Source organism: Hypanus sabinus, chromosome 9, assembly GCF_030144855.1.
Source record: "Hypanus sabinus isolate sHypSab1 chromosome 9, sHypSab1.hap1, whole genome shotgun sequence".
Classification (NCBI taxonomy): domain Eukaryota; kingdom Metazoa; phylum Chordata; class Chondrichthyes; order Myliobatiformes; family Dasyatidae; genus Hypanus; species Hypanus sabinus.
Window position 1 is genome coordinate 125,120,806 of NC_082714.1, and position 17,185 is coordinate 125,137,990.

A 17,185-nucleotide genomic window follows, 5' to 3' on the forward strand; every position below is an offset into this window, starting at 1 on the left:
AAGTTCAGAAGTCAGGAGACAGGTCTCACCACTGATCATCAAACCAGTCTGCATGGATTTTGCAGTTAGTTGGAAAAATATGTTACTTGTGAACTCCAGGATAAAATTATTGGTTGAGAAAAAATGTTATTCAAGATAAAAATTGAGCACAAAATTTCATTCAGTTTTCCCAAACCTTTTAAGATTTTCTGTGATTTAGTTTCCTACTTTTGACTATATTTTCCATAAACCTGTGCAATTGGTCAATATTTTAGACCATAATTTCCTTCCATTAAAAATATCTCTCCAATGTAAGTGGAACCTATAACGTTGTATAGATATTGTTGGAAATATTTTTACCTAATGCTATAACTTTAATGTTTCTAATCAACTGCTTCTGAGAAATTGGATTTTAAATTCATGGAAGTACCTTTAAATGTGCAAAACATATGTATAAATCGGACAGCCATCTATATCTAGTCCTTTACAAGTTTTTTTTAATACCTCCACTCTATATTCTAGCTACCTGGTATCTTAGTAACATCAATAAACTTGGATATAAGGCCTTCTTTTTCTTCGTTCATTGTTGTTCCATTACAAGTCCGTGAAGAACACCAATCAACAAGAAACATCAATTGATTATGCACTAACGACATGGCTCTAAATCCCACCTCCTCACTAATTTTATTTGTAACTTAATCAGTTGCCTCTTATCTTATGAATTCTCAAAGCTGTTAGCAATTTGTGTTTAATCATGTAAGTGCTTTGTATAAGCCAATTTGAAAAACATGGATGAATGCACTTTATGTTTGACTTATTTTCACTTTAGGGGATGACAGGAAGTATGATGAAGACTTTTCGACAATACAGTGCAAATGGTTCAAGAACCTGGAGTTATAGGCATGATTCAGTAAGAATAAATCTTTAATTGCTACTGAGTGATGTTATCTTTTATTTTGATAGGATGTCAGGCAACAATTTGTTGTAGGTCATAGTCAAGGAGTCATACAGCACAAAGAACAATTCAAGTTTAGTTGTTCATAAATACTCATGAATACAGTCAAAGGAAACAGTGTTTCTCCAGGATCAAGGTGCAAAACACAGTACCAACAGTCACACATAGTACAAGGCATACGCAAGATAGCAAATACAATGTTATCATAATCACGCAATAAAAGAGACCAAAACTCATGCCATCAATCCACAGTTGACCACAATAGATGCTGTCTCCATCCAAGCAAACACTGCGGGAGGGGGTTGGGGGGGGGGGCTACAAGCTGGATGGTGCACACACTGCCCCTGGAGGAGTGCAATGGCCCCGATGCCCACCACCCTCCCTGGGCCCAGAGCTCACACATACTAGATAACAAGCCCATGTAGAATGTCAGTAAAATACAACCAGAGTGGCATCTTTTGTTGGCCCCATAGAACCCGCTGCTACCGATCACTCCATGTTACCAAAAGTTATTTGGTTACCAGCAACAAAAGCTTTCTGTTTTCACAGCTGTCTACTGTGAAAAGTGGGAGCTAGTGAAGAACACTTTCTATTGAACTGGGTTTCTAAACTATGCCAGTTCTTAATGCCAACGCCCTTTTGTGGCATGTTCTTGCATAACAGAATGATATACTGACAAATGAAGCCGAGGAGGATGCTGGTACAGGTGTACCCATAAAAAATAATTGTGAGTTAGATAAGCAGCAACATTTTGATTTTTTCAACTGTCAATCATGTCAAAAATTTTGAATTTGAACTTTAATTCCAATCAATTAAAGTTCAAAGTAAATTTATTATCAAAGTACATATATGATGTCACCATATGAAACTCTGAGATTCCTTTTTGCAAGCATATTCATTAAATCCATAATAGAATAATAACCATAATGGAATAAATGAAAGACCACACCGACTTGAGCATTCAAACAGTGTGGAAAAGGCAACAAACTGTACAAATACAAAAAGTAATAAATCATATTAATTAACAATTAAGCAATAAATATTGAGAACATGAGATGAAGAAACCTTGAAACAGAGTCTATATGTTGTGATAACATTTCATTGGCGGAGTAAGTGAATTTGAGTGAAGTTATACCCTCTGGTTCAAAAGCCTGATGGTTGACGGGATAATAACTGTTCCTGACGCTGGTGATGTGAGTCCTGAGGCTCCTGTTCTTTCTTCCTGATGGCAGCAGTGAGAATAGAGTATGACCTGGGTGACAGGGGCTCATGATGGTGGTTGCTGCTTTCCCACTGCTGCACTCTGTGTAGCTGTGCTCGATGGTGGAGCTGGCTCGAACTGTGATGGACTGCGCTGTATTCACTACTTTTTGTAGTATTTTCCATTCAAGGGCATTGATATTTCCTTTCCTGGCTATAATGCAACCAGTCAATATACTCTCCAGCACACACCTATAGAAGTTTGTCAAAGTTTTAGATGTTAAGCCGAATCTTACAAACTACCAAGGTAGTAGAGGCACTGTCATGCTTCTTCATAATTACACTTGCATGCTTGGCCCAGGACGGATCCTCCAAAATCATAGCACTGAGGAATTTAAAGTTGTTGACCCACTGCATTTCCGAACCTTCGATGAGGACCTCTGTTTTCCACTTCCTGACATCAATAATCACCTCTTTGGTCTTGCTGAATTTGAAATAAAATTCATAAAACACTCTTTGCTTTAATGTAAGCAATGTACCACTTGTTCTCTTGCAATCTTTACTCCTGATCCAATACAGTAATGGTTTTGCACCAGATGCAAGTTTAAATAGCAGCAATAGTATACAGAAATGCGACATTTCCATTTGTTGGAATTCCGGTTTTCCTCCTGTTTTTTCCCCCCCAAATGCATTGATTCTTGCTACACTATGTTTCACTAATATTTCTTTAAATTGGGTATCATTCTCCATACCTCAGTTAGACATTGAATGTCAACTGGATTTTCCTCGATGCAGAACACCAAAGGGAATTTGATTTTCAAGATCTATGAAACCATATGTTGCAGCAGAGTTTATTGGTTAATTTTCCTCCTTCCTTATCAAGGCATACTGACCCTATGATGTGATGTGTCTACTGCTGAATAGATTTCAACCACTTAATTCAAAAATTAATAACGAATCTCTAGAAATATCTGTTTTGATGCATCTTTAAAAGAATCTCATTCATTTATACACAATGACTGAAAGTGGCTGAAGCTAATGTTGAGGATTTTAAGCTTCGTGGTTATGAGATAGGCCTTCCCACTGCTCCTGAAATCAGCCAACAAGGATATTGTATAGTTAGCAGTTAGTTGAGAAAGGGTGTTATTTGTGAACCCCAGGATAAAATTCTCAGTTGAGCAGTATAGTTGATCAGGATACAAGTTGGGCTCAAAACTGTGTTCATTTTTTGACAAGTGAATTAACTTCTAAGATTTTCTTTGAGTTCATTTCTTATCATTGACTATGTTTACGATAAACCTATGCGATTAGACAATGTTTTAGACCATAATTGCTTTTAATTAAAAATATCTCCTCATGTAAGTAAGAAATCTATAATGTTTTATTGATATAGTTGGAAATATTTTCAATCTAATATTAATAATTGTAATGTTTCTAATCTGAGAAATCTGATTTTAAATCTATTGAAATATCTTTAAATGTGCAAAACATCTGTTCAAATCTGGCAGCCATCTATAACCAGTACTTTACAAGTTATTTAAAATATCTCCACTCTATATTTTAGACACTTAGTATCATCAATAAACTTGGATAAAAGGCCTTCTTTTCCTTCACTCATTTTTGTTCCATTACAAGTCTGCGTTGAACACATAACAAGAATTTATTATGTACTGTTGACACAATTCATTTTCCCATTTCCTGTAGTTTCAAACTTAGTAAGTTGCCTCTTATTTTATAAGCTCTCAAAGCTGTTAGTACATTGTGTGTGTAATCATGCACGTGGTTTTTATCAGCCAATTTGAAGAACCTAGATAAATACATTTATGTTGGACTTTCTTTCACTTTAGGAGATGACAGGATGTACGATGAGGACTTATGGAAAATACAACATGAATGATTCAGGAATCCGGATTTATAGGCATGATTCGGTAAGAATAAATCTTTAATTGCTACCTAATGATGTTTCCTTTTCATTTTGGTAGGGTGTTAGGCAATACAATGTTGTAGGTCATAGTCAAGGAGTCATAGAGTGCAAAGGGCAATTTAATTCAAGTTTAATTGTCATGCATAAATACTTGTGAATACAGTCAAAGGAAACAGCGTTACACACAGCACAAGATAGCAAATGCTTTGTTATCACAATCACGCAATAAAAGAGACAAAAATTGGTGCCATCAATCTACAGTTGACCACAATAGATCTCCTGTTTCCATCTGGGCAACACTGTGGGGAGTGGGGGGTGGGGTGGGGAGGGAGGCTCCAGCCTGGACAGTGCACTACACCGCCCTCAGAGGAAAGCATTGGCCCTGACCCCCGCCCCCCACAACCCCGGGCACAGAGCTCACACACACAAGATAACCAGCCCATGTCGAATGTCCGTAAAATACAACCACAGTGGCACATCTTTTGTTAACCTTATAGAAACTGCTGCTACTGATCACTCTGTTACCGGAAGTTATTTGGTTACCAACAACAAATGCTATCTGTTTTCACAGCTGATTACTGTGATAAGTGGGAGCTTGTGAAGAACCCCTCCTATTGAACTGGGTTTCTAAACAGTACCAATTCTTAATGCCAACGCCCTTTTGTGGCATGTTCTTGCATAATAGAATGATATACTGACAAATGGAGAGGAGGAGGATGAGTACGCTGGTACAGGTGTACCCATTAAAAAAAAATTGTGAGTTAGCTAAGCAGCAACATTTCCAATAGCCAGCTATCAATCATGTCAAAAGTTTGGAATTTGCACTTTAATTCCAAACATTTAACGTTCAAGTTCAAAGTTGAACGAAAATTATTATCAAAATCACTTACATATGACTCTGAGATGCATTTTTTGTTGACATATTCAATCATCCATAATAGAATAATGACCATAATAGAATCAATGAAAAACCACACCAACTTGGGTGTTCGACCAGTGTTGAAAGGGTTAAAAATTGTGGAAATACAAAAAGTAATATAGAAACATAGAAAACCTACAGCACAATACAGGCCCTTCAGCCCACAAAGCTGTCCCAAACATGTCCTTACCTGAGAAATTACCTAGGGCTACCCATAGCCCTCTATTTTTCTGTGCTCCATATACCTGTCCAGGAGTCTCTTAAAAGACCCTGTTGTATCTCCCTCCGGCAGTCCATTCCACGCACTCACCATTCTCTGTGTAAAAAGAACTTACCCCTGATATCTCCTCTGTACCTACTTCTAAGCACTTTAAAACTGTGCCCTCTCATGCGAGCCATAATATGTAATAATAATAATAAAAATAAACAAATAAGCTATAAGTGTCAAGAACATGAGATGATGAGCCCTTGAAAGTGAGTCTGTAGGTTGTGGGAACATTTCAACGATGGAACAAGTGAATTTGAGTGAAGCTATCCCCTTTGGTTCAAGGGCCTAATACAGGACCTTCGGCCCACCTTCTATTGAGAGGTATTAACTGTTCCTGAATCTGGTGATGTGAGTCCTGAGGCTACTATACCACCTTCCTGATGGGAGCAATGAGAAGAGAGCACGACCTGGGTGATGGGGGCCCATGAGGGTGGCTGCTGCTTTCTGGCTACTGCACTCCATGTAGATGTGCTCACTGGTGGGGAGGGCTTTATCTGTGATGGACTTGGCTGTATTCACTACTTTTTGTTGGATTTACCATTCAAGGGCATTGGTGTTTCTATTCCAGGCTATGATGCAGCCACTACACAGTTTGTCCAAGCTTTAGATGTTGTCTGAAACTTACAAACTCCTAAGGTAGTAGAGATGCTGTCATGCTTTCTGCGTAATCGCACTTGCATGTGGCCACAGGATAGTTCCTCCAAAGTAATAACATGAGGAGCTTAAAGTTGCTGACCCACTCCATTTGTGATCCTCACTGGCTCATGGACTTCTGGTTTCCACTTCTTGAAGTCAACAATCAGCTCCTTGGGCTTGCTGACATTGAATTAAAATTCACAGAGCACTAACATTTCTTTAAATTGGGTGTCATTCTTCATACCTCAATTAGATATTGAATGGCAGTCGGATGTTCATCAGTGCAGAACACCACATGGTTTTGACTTTGAAGATCTAGGAAAACATATTTTGCAGCAGAGTTTATTGTTTGATTTTCTTCCTTTCTTATCAAGGTCTGCTGACCCTAAATATGGCGTGTTTACTGCTGAATAGATTTTAACCACTTAACTTAAAAATTAATGACAAGTCCCTAGAAATATCTATTTTGCTGCATCTTTAAAAGAAGCTCATTCATTTATACACAATGACAGGAAATGGCTGAAGCTAATGATCAGGATTTTAAGCTTAGTGGTCATGAGACAGGTCTCCCCACTGATCTTGGAATCAGCCAACAAGGATATTGTATAGTTAGCAGTTAGTTGAGAGAGGGTGTTAGTTATGAACACCAGGATAAAATTTTCAACTGAGCAGAATAGTTGATTAGGATACAAGCTGGGCTCAAAATGGCATTCATTTTTTGACAAGTGAATTAAATTCTAAGATCTTCTTTGAGTTCATTTCTTATCTGTGTTTACAATAAACCAATTCAATTAGATAATGCTTTAGACCATAATTGCTTTTATTTAAAAATATCTTCTCGCGCAAGTGGTAATTATTGATATGTACGTATTATTGTTATAGTTGGAAATATTTTGCAACCAGTGCTAACAACTTTAATGTTTCTAATCCACTGCTTCTGAGAAATCTGATTTTAAATCTATGGAAGTATATTTAAATGTGTGAAACAACTGTTCAAATCTAACAGCCATCTATATCTAGCCCTTTACAAGTTTTTTTAAATACCTCCACTCTCTATTCTGGCTATCTATTATCTTAGTATCATTTGCTATACACTCGGATAAAAGGCCTTCTTTTCCTTCAATCATTGTTGTTCCATTACAAGTCTGCATTGAACACCACTCGACTCATAACAAGAATTCGTTACGTACTAATGACCCAGTTCAATACCCCACCTCCTCACTAATTAAATATCAAACTTATAGGTTTCCTTTTATTTTATAAACTCTCAAAGCTGCTAGCATACTTGTATATGTAACCATGGCAAGTGTTTTAATAAGCCAATTTGAAGAACATAGATAAATACACTTGACTTTCTTTCACTTTAGGGGATGACAGGAAATATGAAGGGGAATTTCGGACAATTCATGAATGATTCCAGATCTCAGACTTCTCAGTACAATTCAGTAAGAACAAGTCTTTAATTTCTACTTCATGATGTATACAATTAATTTTGATAGGATGTTATGAAACACATGATTGTAGGTCATAATCATGGATTGTAGGTCATAATCATGGTATGCAGCACAGAAACAGGCTCTATGGACTGTTTACCACAAGCTGTCCACCCCAGATAGAAGAAGAAGAAAGCCCTTAACTCTGAGTGGACTCGTCGGGACGCTGTCATCATGGCGTTTATTTTTTTAGCAGGATTTCTTATTTTTACGAGGCCGAGCTCAACACTGAACCCAGCACGGATGAAAAGCATGCAAGGGAGACAGCTGGATTCGAACACAGGAGCCTGCACTCTGAAGTCCGGCCTGATGCCACTATGCCACCAGCTGGCTAACCCCATATAGAACCATTTTATTCCCGTATTTGTTTATTTATTGATACGGTGCAGAATTGGCCCTTCTATTCATTTTGATAGGATGTTATCTTGCCCTTCTAGCCCTTTGAGCCTCCGCCCCAGCATATCCACAGCCCCAATTAATCCTAGTCTAGTCACAGGATAATTTAGAAAGACCTGGTATGCCATTGGACTGTGGAAGGAAACCAGAGCACCCAGGGAAAAGCCACACATTCTACAAGGAGGATGTAGGGAGGCTCCTTACAGAATGGTGCAGGATTTGAACTCTGAATTCCGGAGCATCCTGATTATTGTGAAGCTCCTCAGCCTAGTTGCTGTGTATAGCCCACACTCCTCAAAACCTTCTCCATCCATGTGCTAGTTTAAATATATTTTAAAGATTGGAAACGTACTTGCCTCCTTTACTTCCTTATTCAACGCATGGTGGTGCTTTTTCAGCAATATAACTAACCTGATTTGGTTGCAACTGGAGTATTATAACCATCTCTGGGCACCACACTTCAGCAAAGATGTAAAAGCTTTGAGTAGAATGCAGTAAACATGATTGCCAGGTCCAGGTCCTTGTATATAGACAGACCAGAGAAGATGGAGTTGCTCTTCAAGGAACAGAGGCATCTCATAAAGTGATGTAATTTGAAGCTTGGCCAGTGAGGGAAGAATACAGGGTGGTTAGCATAGGGTAGGGCATATGGGTAGGGCATGAATGAAGTACCCATTTGTGTTAATGGTAGCATGTGAGTGAGTGTTTGTATATCTAGAATCAGCAGCACTGTTGACGGTGAGCATCTCATGTTGTCTTTCCAATATTAACTTTGGTCGCTTTTGCCACATTTCTCAAATCCTGAGAAAACGTGATCTGGTGTCAGAGCTGGATCACTCAGTTCAAAGTTTAACGCTGATCATGTGTTGGCACAGAATTCCAGATATGCAATATTTTAATTAAAAATACATAAATGCTTAATAATGCTGTTTTCTTTCAGGATAACTTGGCAATTCTAATGAATTTCACAGGAAATTACATAAAAAAGGTAAGAAAAGAATTATTCGGATTTATGAGAAATTTATGAGTGGCATTTTGTTCTTTCTTGTGTGTCTGGAAACCGGGAATTTGTGGGTTTTTTTTGCTGGGGAGAGATGACAAGAGAAGATGTGAATGGAGAGAATTGATAGACCACCAGACAGAGTGGACTTAGAGCGAGGGTCCAAAGGTCAGCGATGATCGAAGGTCGATGGTGGATGAACGGCTTTATCACAGAGCTCCAACATTGTGCATTGGACTGTTTCATGAGAATGAACCCTTTTCTTTTTTTATTTCTTTACTAACGATATAGTCAAATTAAGAATTATAAAGCTCAATCGTTTAATTGCATATGGTGTTCTGTTTGTTATTTCAGGGTACTGATTTGTAACAGGGGACACATCACGCAGCATCCACCCAAACGAGATTTCTTAAGTTTGGCTGGACCAGGGAGCTATCATCCCCTATATTAAGCTGCTAGCGAACCAGGAGTTACAATTGTGGGGGCTATATTCGCAATTGATTCCGTTGGGTGCTGTGTGATTACCCTGAGCATTGAACCAGTGGGGTAGATATTCGTACTCCAGATGAATTGTTAATTTGTCTGCTAAGTACTGTTAAAGTTGTGATTGTGTGTGGAGGTTTTGATAAAATGGCTGGCGCAGCTCTTGTTTTAATGCAGACCAAGGCTGACGTAGCAGTAGCTGGGGGCGGAGATTTCAAAGACAGGGTTCTATTGTTTCTGAGGAGTGAGGGGAAGAAGTGGTTGGATTCGGAAAGTCTAATTAGTCCATGTCCCCCGGTGAAGAGTGAGAATTCTGAGGTAGTATCTGCCCTTACCCTTCTGGCAAATAAATGGAAAATCAGATTCAAGGTCACAGCTACAGTAGATCTGCCTATTCTCTGGAATTACGCCCAAGCCTGAAGGGTGATACAAAGGTGAGATTTGGGTGGAGAGGATCTCTCAGTTGTTGGATAAGTGGCAGTGTTCTGATGACGTAAAGTGAGAAAGATTGGTTGAAAGTTTGAATCAGTTGAAATTGTGAGAGCCGTCAGGTTAAAGTATCCTGTAGCGAAAGCTGTCAATTACATGCAAGCATTGGACAATGCTTTTGGTCCGACTGGAAGCCCAGTGGAGCTCATGGTGGGGTTTCGGAACACGCGTCAGGAGAAGGGGAGAAGCTTTTTGCTTTTATTTTTCAGCTGGAGATGCAGCTAAATTGCTTGCGGCTCAGAGGGTTCATTCAGATGGCTGAGGCGGATCAGTTTTAGAATGGACCAGCTAGCCGGGGTGCCCAGTCCCATGACCTGATTGCTTGGGGTCTCCAACAGTCTCATAAGACGTGCCCGCTCCATCTTTTGTTGAGCTCATCAGAGAGGTACGGGAAGAGGAGAACGTGTCAGATCCATGGGAGGGCTCCATCAGCAGGGCACTGTCCTTGGTAAGTGGTCCCCTGCGGCAAAGTGACCACAGAGAGACGACCCCCAGGAGTGCCAGAGGAGATTAAGGCAGAGTTGAGAATGGAGATACGTCGGCTGTTATCAGCGGGTGTGACCCCCCCCCCCCATAAGATGGAGCTGATTGGGAGGGGCGGATTCCCCAAGGAGATGAACAACCCGGAGGGCTGCTGGCAGCAGGTGTCACACCAGAAGGAGAGTGAGCCCCCGGGTATCTCAGCAGGGAGAGTTGCTGGGAAGACTTAGAGGAGACCGTGTGAGTGAACAGCCTGGTGTCTCTGGGGGAACGTGTTCACTGCAATGTACCAAGGAACGTGGGAAAGCGGAAGGCCCAGTTCCTGAAGGCTTGGTGGGACCACGCTCCAGTGTGTCACTACAGATGGAGGGTATTGATGTTAAAGCCCATACTCGACACTGGGTCGCAGATAATGTTGTTGCACTATTCGTTTTACCACCGGTTTCAGAAGCATTTACCCTTGACCCCATTCAGGGCTCTGGAGATCTAGGGGCTTAGTGCTAGTGATTATCCATATGACAATTATTTGTCAGTGAAGTTGGAATTCTTCGATGTGGGAGCGTCTGAGTTCCTTGATATATTATTGCTGGTTTGTCCAGAACTTGTTGAGAAGGGCAGTGTTTCAATTCTAGTGGGGACCAGCACCCCTTTTGTGAGGAGGCTCATGGGGGCCTGCAAGGAGAAAGCTGGCAAAGAGCTTTCTGGGAACATTGTCCGTGCACCCGGGGTTTCAAGCTGCTTTTGAGGAAGTGAGTGACTGAATTAAGCTGGATACTGAATTTAGATGAGGGACTGTGTGGTTCACAGTCAATGGTAGTATGGCCTAGGGAAGTAGCAAGAGTGATGAGGACACTCAAGTTTCTCGGAGTGCCTGAGGGTGAGGCCCACTTAGTGGACACTCCGGAAGACCACGAGGGGGAGTCAGGATTTTCTGCTGGCGTACTGGTGAGGCCCAAACTGCAGAAGTCCTCAGTTGTAAAGGCAAGCATAATGGCAGTGATTGTCAGGAACACTACGAAGAGGGAGGTCACCTTCAAGCGGGGGATGCCCCTGGCACATTTGTTCCCGGTGATGGTAATGTTTAGTGTCCCTGTGAGACACATCGGGGAAAAGCTATTGGAAAAAGGGGGAAAGTTGACTGCTGAGTCATTCAACTTCAGGGATCCCCCAGTTCCTGCGGGTTGGAAGAGGAGGCTGGTAGAGAAGATGTTGAAGCTGGAACGTGTCTTTTCCACTGATGAGTTTGATGCGGGTCGTTCCAAGAGCACGCGTCACACTATCCGGGTGACCGAGGACACCCCGTTCAGAGGAAGGTTGCGGCAATTTGCCCCTGCAGAGGTGGAGGACGTTCGGCAGTATTTGTGTAAGTGGAAGGAAGCTGGGATCAATACCGAATCCTGAAGCCCCTATGTGTCCCCAATAGTAGTGGCCCGAAAGAAGAATGGGAAGGTACAGATGTGTGTGGACTACAGGACTCTGAACAGGTGTACCATCCCTGACCAGTATACGGTCCCAAGGATTGAAGACACGCTGGCCTGTCTGAGTGGTGCAAAGTGGTTCAGTGTGCTGGACTTGAGGAGTGGATATTACCAGATCTAGATGAGTGAGGCTGACAAAGAGAAGATGGCATTTATATGTCCACTGGGATCCTCCCAGTTAAAAAGGATGCCCTGGGGCATATCGGGAGCCCCTGCAACCTTCCAGCAGGTCATGGAGAAGATGGTGGGGGATATGAACTTGCTTGAGGTATTGGTATCTCTGAATGATCTCATAGTGTTTGGATCCACCTTGGAAGAATATGAAGTGAGGCTGCTGAAAATGCTGGGCCACCTGAAAGCTGAAGGGTTAAAACTTTCCCTGGACAAGTGCCAGTTCTACCAAACGTCTGTTAGCTATGTTGGGCACATAGACTCACGGTGGAGTAGCTACAGATGCAGTTAAGATGGAGGCGGTTTCCACTTGGCCAAGACCCTAGACTGTGAGCGCTTGTTTCTTGGGTTCTGTGGTTACTGTTGGAGATTCGGTGAAAGGCTACATGGAAGTGAGTCACCCATTGAATCAACTTCCATGTGGTTACCCTCCCTTGGGGAAGAAAGGGAGGGGGAAAAAAGGACAGGAGGGTGGAGAGTATCTTAGCCTGTCAGAGCTCTTTGGACCGAGGTGGGATGTAAAATGTGACGAGGCCTTTCAGTCGCTGAAGGAGCTGCTGACCCAGACACCAGTGCTGGCTTTTGCGGACCCCCGATTGCCATATATAGTGCACATGGATGCCAGCCAAGAGGGTTTAGGCGGTGTCCTGAATCAGGATCAGGGCATCGGGTTAAGGCCCATTGTGTTTGTCAGCTGGAGTCTTTTGCTCTCTGAGAAAAACCATTCCACGCACGTTGGAATTTCTGGCATTGAAATGGGCAGTGGTGGATAAGCTGAGTGACTACCTCTACGGGGACAAGTCTGAGGTGAAACCCCCAACCTATATCCTGGCATTGGTGAAACTGGATGCCACATGCCATCAGAGGTTGGCGGCATTGTCTGCCTATGACTTCATCTTGAAATACCTGCTGGGAAGGAGGAACATTGATGCTGATGCTTTGTCCCGACAAGTACATGAGGGACGAGAAGTGGGAGAGCGTTCCTGCCCCTGGGGTGACAGCCATGTGTCAGTTTGCCATCACCGTGAAGGCAGAGGGAAAGGAGGGGCAGGATCAAGTGGTGGATCAATTGGGAGCTTCTGATGATGCCATCCCCCAAGTTTACTGTAACCTGACTGCTCTGAAGACAAATCAGCTGCCGGCATTGAGTTCTGGGGAAGTGGCAGCTGCTCAGTGAGATGATCTGGGCACTGGTACCATTTGGGCGGTGGTCAAAAAAGGAGACATGGCTCAGGCGGAGAAGACAAAACATGCATTGGTGCCTCCATTACTGTGAGAATGGCCTCGGTTGCATCATCCCTAGACTGACATCCGCATTCCCAGCTGGTTCTGCCTAAGAAGTATTGGAGGATTGTGTTGAAGTCACTGCATGATGATTCTGGACACTTGGGGGTGGAAAAGACCAATGGATTGCACAGAGACCGGTTTTACTGGCCCTGGATGAAATCAGAGGTTGAAGAATACTGCAAGTCATGCATTCGATGCATATGGCAGAAGTCGCTGCCCACACGGGCAGCTCCTTCGTCCCACTTGCAGAGTGCAGGGCCTCTGGACCTGGTGTGTAACTAAGTAAATGACTTAGTCATCATGGACCACTACACCAGATATGCTCAGGCTTTTCCTACCAAGGACCAGAGGGCATCCACAGTGGCAAAAGCCTTATGGTAGAAGTATTTCATTCATCATGGCCTTCCCAGGTGGATACATAGTGATCAGGGATGGGATTTCGAGAGCAGACTCATCCATGAGTTACTGGGCATGCTTGGAGACAAGAAGCCGAAGACCACGCCCTGTCATACGCGGGGTGATCCCCAGCCAGAGGGGTATTATCGGACCTTGCTAGACATGCTCAGGACCCTGGAGATCAGCAAGAAAAGCAGGTGGAGTCAACATATTGGGCATCTGGTTCACAGTTACAAATGTACACAAAATGAAGCTGCGGGATACTCACCATATTATCTGATGGTTGTGTGCGAGGTGAGGTTGCCCATTGACCTTTGCTTTGGGACTGATGAGGGTGACTTGCCACTGAAGACTTATCTGAAGTATGTGTCTGATATGATAAGAGAGCTGTAAAGGGCTTATGAATTGGCTGAAAAAGCAAAATCAAGGAAATAAGAGGAGGTACGATCAAAAGGTGAGGTTCTCCCAACTCCTGCTGGGAGATTGAGTCCTCATAGGGAATTTGGGGCAACCTGGGAAGGATAAGCTGGCTGACCACTGGGTGGCTGCACTCTATGTGGTGGAGAATCAGATGCCAAACCTACCAGTTTTCCGGGTGAAACCAGAGGATGGGAGTGGGCCTGTCAAGATTCTCCATCAGAAACACCTGCTGCCCCGGGACAAGAGTTGCAGGTAGACCCAGAGCCCGACTTGGGGCCTATACCTAGTAAGAAGACTGCGGAAACTTGGGGAGAGTGCAGGGCTCACAGCATGTGAAGTTAGACTGGCCCTCACCCCTGGGAGGGATACTGATTCAGAGGATGAGGATCTGGATGTGTGGTATATGCCACCTTTCGCTAATCCCCATTGATTGAGGAAGAGATTCCTGGCACTTCTCCCACTGCGTCAGGTGAAGTGGGGGCAGGGGCTATCTGTGGTCAGCCTGCGTTGCAGCGGGACTCTGCAGTGGAGAAACCGGGGCCTGGACACGGGACAGAAGGGTCCAAGTTGCAGGTGGGCACAAGTAATAGGTTGGGGGGAGGCCACGCCAGGTAGATCTGAAGAGTTGGGTGAGTGGGTGCGGAGGTCTCAGAGAATTAGGAGACCACCGGATAGGCTGGCTTATGTAGCACGAGGTGAGCAGAGTGTGACCCCCCAACTATTTGGGGAGCTATGTCAATGCCTTGTGCACCTGGATTGGACTTTGAGTTTTGCAGAAAGAGTTGGTGAATTATCTCAACGTCATGAGTACATGACTAAATTTGGTAGGGTGACAGTGTAACACGCTGTAAGGTTTTACTGCTAATGCAATGGCCTCACTGTTATGTTTTGCTGCTAAGGTAATGGTTTCTCTGTGGCAGCAATGTTTGGGCTATGACTAGAGATAATGGGGCTTGTTAGCCAATGAGTGGGATGTTGTTCTTTCTTGTGTGTCTGGGAGCCGGGTATTTGCGGTCTTTTTGCCAGGGAGTGGTGAGGAGAGAAGAAGTGAATGGAGAGAGTTGGCAGACCGGCGGACAGAGTGGACTTGGAGTGAGGATCCGAAGGTCGGCAACGACCGGAGGAGGTCAATGATGGACGGACGGCCTCAGTGAGCTCCAACACTGCACATTAGACTGTTTCATGAGAATGGGCTCTCTTCTCTTTCTTAACCATATAGTCAAATTAAGAATTATAAAGCTCAATTGTTTAATCACATATTGTGTACTGTTTGTTATTTCGTGGTACTGATTTGTAACAGGGGACACATCAAACAGCATTCACCCAAACGAGATTTCTTGTTTGGCCGGGCCAGGGAGCTATCATCCCTTAGATGAAGCTGTCAGCAAACCGAGAATTACAATTGGAATAGAGAACTTACTGAAAAGCAAAATTATAAAATAAACCACACATAATGGTAAAATTGTTCAGCATGAATGTTTTTTTTCTCTATTTGTCAGAAACTGAACGCTTACAATGACATGCAAACTTCATGTGAAGATGATCAGCTCCATGCTTACAACTATGAAGGTGAAGAAGGCAGAAGAGGATCTTTTGATTCCATCTCTGTTGGAAGTGAACATGGATACAGTTTTCTAGATAATTTGGACTCCAGGTTCACTGCACTGGCAAAAATTTGTCAACAAAATGGTCAAAAATGACTTGCAGTTGATGCTCCTTAGATTTAAATGTCTTCAATCTCAGCTAAGAAACTCACTCAGCAATTTTAAGAAATTCAATTACTATTTTCATTTTGTGTGGTTGTTTTGTCTTTTAAACAATGTCATTGTACCTACCTCTGCAGGTTCCTCTGGAAGTAATTTCCATACTACATTCATGCGACATGCGGAGTCAAGGGATATGGGGAGAAGGCAGGAACGGGGTACTGATTGTTGATGATCAGCCATGATCACAGTGAATGGTGGTGCTGGCTCAAAGGGCCAAATGGCCTACTCCTGCACCTATTGTCCATTGACTATTACATAAATATTGTGCAGTGACCATCTTCAAAAAGCGAGTATCTAGCCACCGATCTTTAACATTTAATGACACTATCATTGCTGATTTCCTATTATCAACAGCTTGAGGAATCAACATTGGTCAAAAACTTGACAGGACCTAGCATACAAGTACCATGGGGACAAAAAGCAGTTTAGAGACTTAGTACCTTTCATTGAGAGACTCGCTTACCAATACTGCTGGATATCAGAATGTTTGAAATTAGTATCCCCAAACAACAGGGATTGTTTGCAAGTGAATGAGAAGAGTGAAAGGGAGTGTAAATCTGAACTGTACAGCCATGAAGTTGGCAGAAATGCATCGGTTTCTCACTTTACAACATGCCCAGTCCCATCTACTCAGCTACAGAACTTCAGTTTTATTCTCTCTCATTATTTCACTGCAGCTTAAAACATTTCATCTCTGATTTTTCTCAGTCCTGATAAAAAGCCATTAATATACACCATTAGATTTGTTCCTCTCCATTCAGATATCGCCTGAGCTGTTGTGTATTTCCCACATTTTCAGTTTTATTTGTATCTGCATTCCTCTGGTAAAACAAATAATTTCTAATTACTTATGAAGAAAGTTCAAGGCTCCAGAAGTATGTGTTCTTGAGACAAAATGCATGTTTTATCAGGAACTAACGTAAAGGTTATTGGCAGAGTAGGAAGTCAAGTAACTCCATCAGTAAAAGGTAGAGACAAGTACAGACTGAATCTTTCTATTGCCAGGAACCTGCAATTTTATGTGGAAAAAGAACACTTACTTGCCTCTCATAAGATAAAGCCATTGTTATTTTTTTAATTGCAAAAATAAATTTTGTTCATAATGAAAAATGTTTACAAAAGAATAAATGTTTTATATTCTTTATGTTATATGGTTAATATCTTTAGTAGTGTTAAACCATAGCACCATTGCTACTGGGGTGGCAATGGGGTGATAAAACATTTCAATATTTGAGAGGGTTCTCCACCTGATTTAGCCCCTCCATGTGCAGAACAGAAGGAGCCCAGATTGTTGTCCTTCCCCACAGAGCACTTGCGTTGGCTGCACCGAGCTTCAGTGCATCCCAAGAGCATGTACTCCTGCACCTTGGGATGTGCCTGTCAGCAGCATTCCCGACAGACATCACAATGTGCTGGGAGTTCTGCGCAGACCAAAAGGCATCTTT

At 42.5% G+C, this 17,185-nt stretch overlaps 1 protein-coding gene across 2 annotated transcripts in view; it reads left to right on the top strand.

The window, feature by feature from the left end:
- The window catches only part of LOC132399783 (cadherin-like protein 26), an 81,787-nt gene extending 64,903 nt beyond the window's left edge, over positions 1 to 16,884 (top strand). For both annotated transcript variants that reach the window (XM_059980519.1, XM_059980520.1), the window contains 5 exons: positions 809 to 889; positions 3,982 to 4,062; positions 7,249 to 7,326; positions 8,711 to 8,758; positions 15,474 to 16,884. In XM_059980519.1, the coding sequence (XP_059836502.1) occupies positions 809 to 889; positions 3,982 to 4,062; positions 7,249 to 7,326; positions 8,711 to 8,758; positions 15,474 to 15,674 (489 nt within the window). In that variant the 3' untranslated portion in view covers positions 15,675 to 16,884. The remainder of the gene's footprint in view (positions 1 to 808; positions 890 to 3,981; positions 4,063 to 7,248; positions 7,327 to 8,710; positions 8,759 to 15,473) is intronic.
- Positions 16,885 to 17,185: the final 301 nt, after the last annotated feature.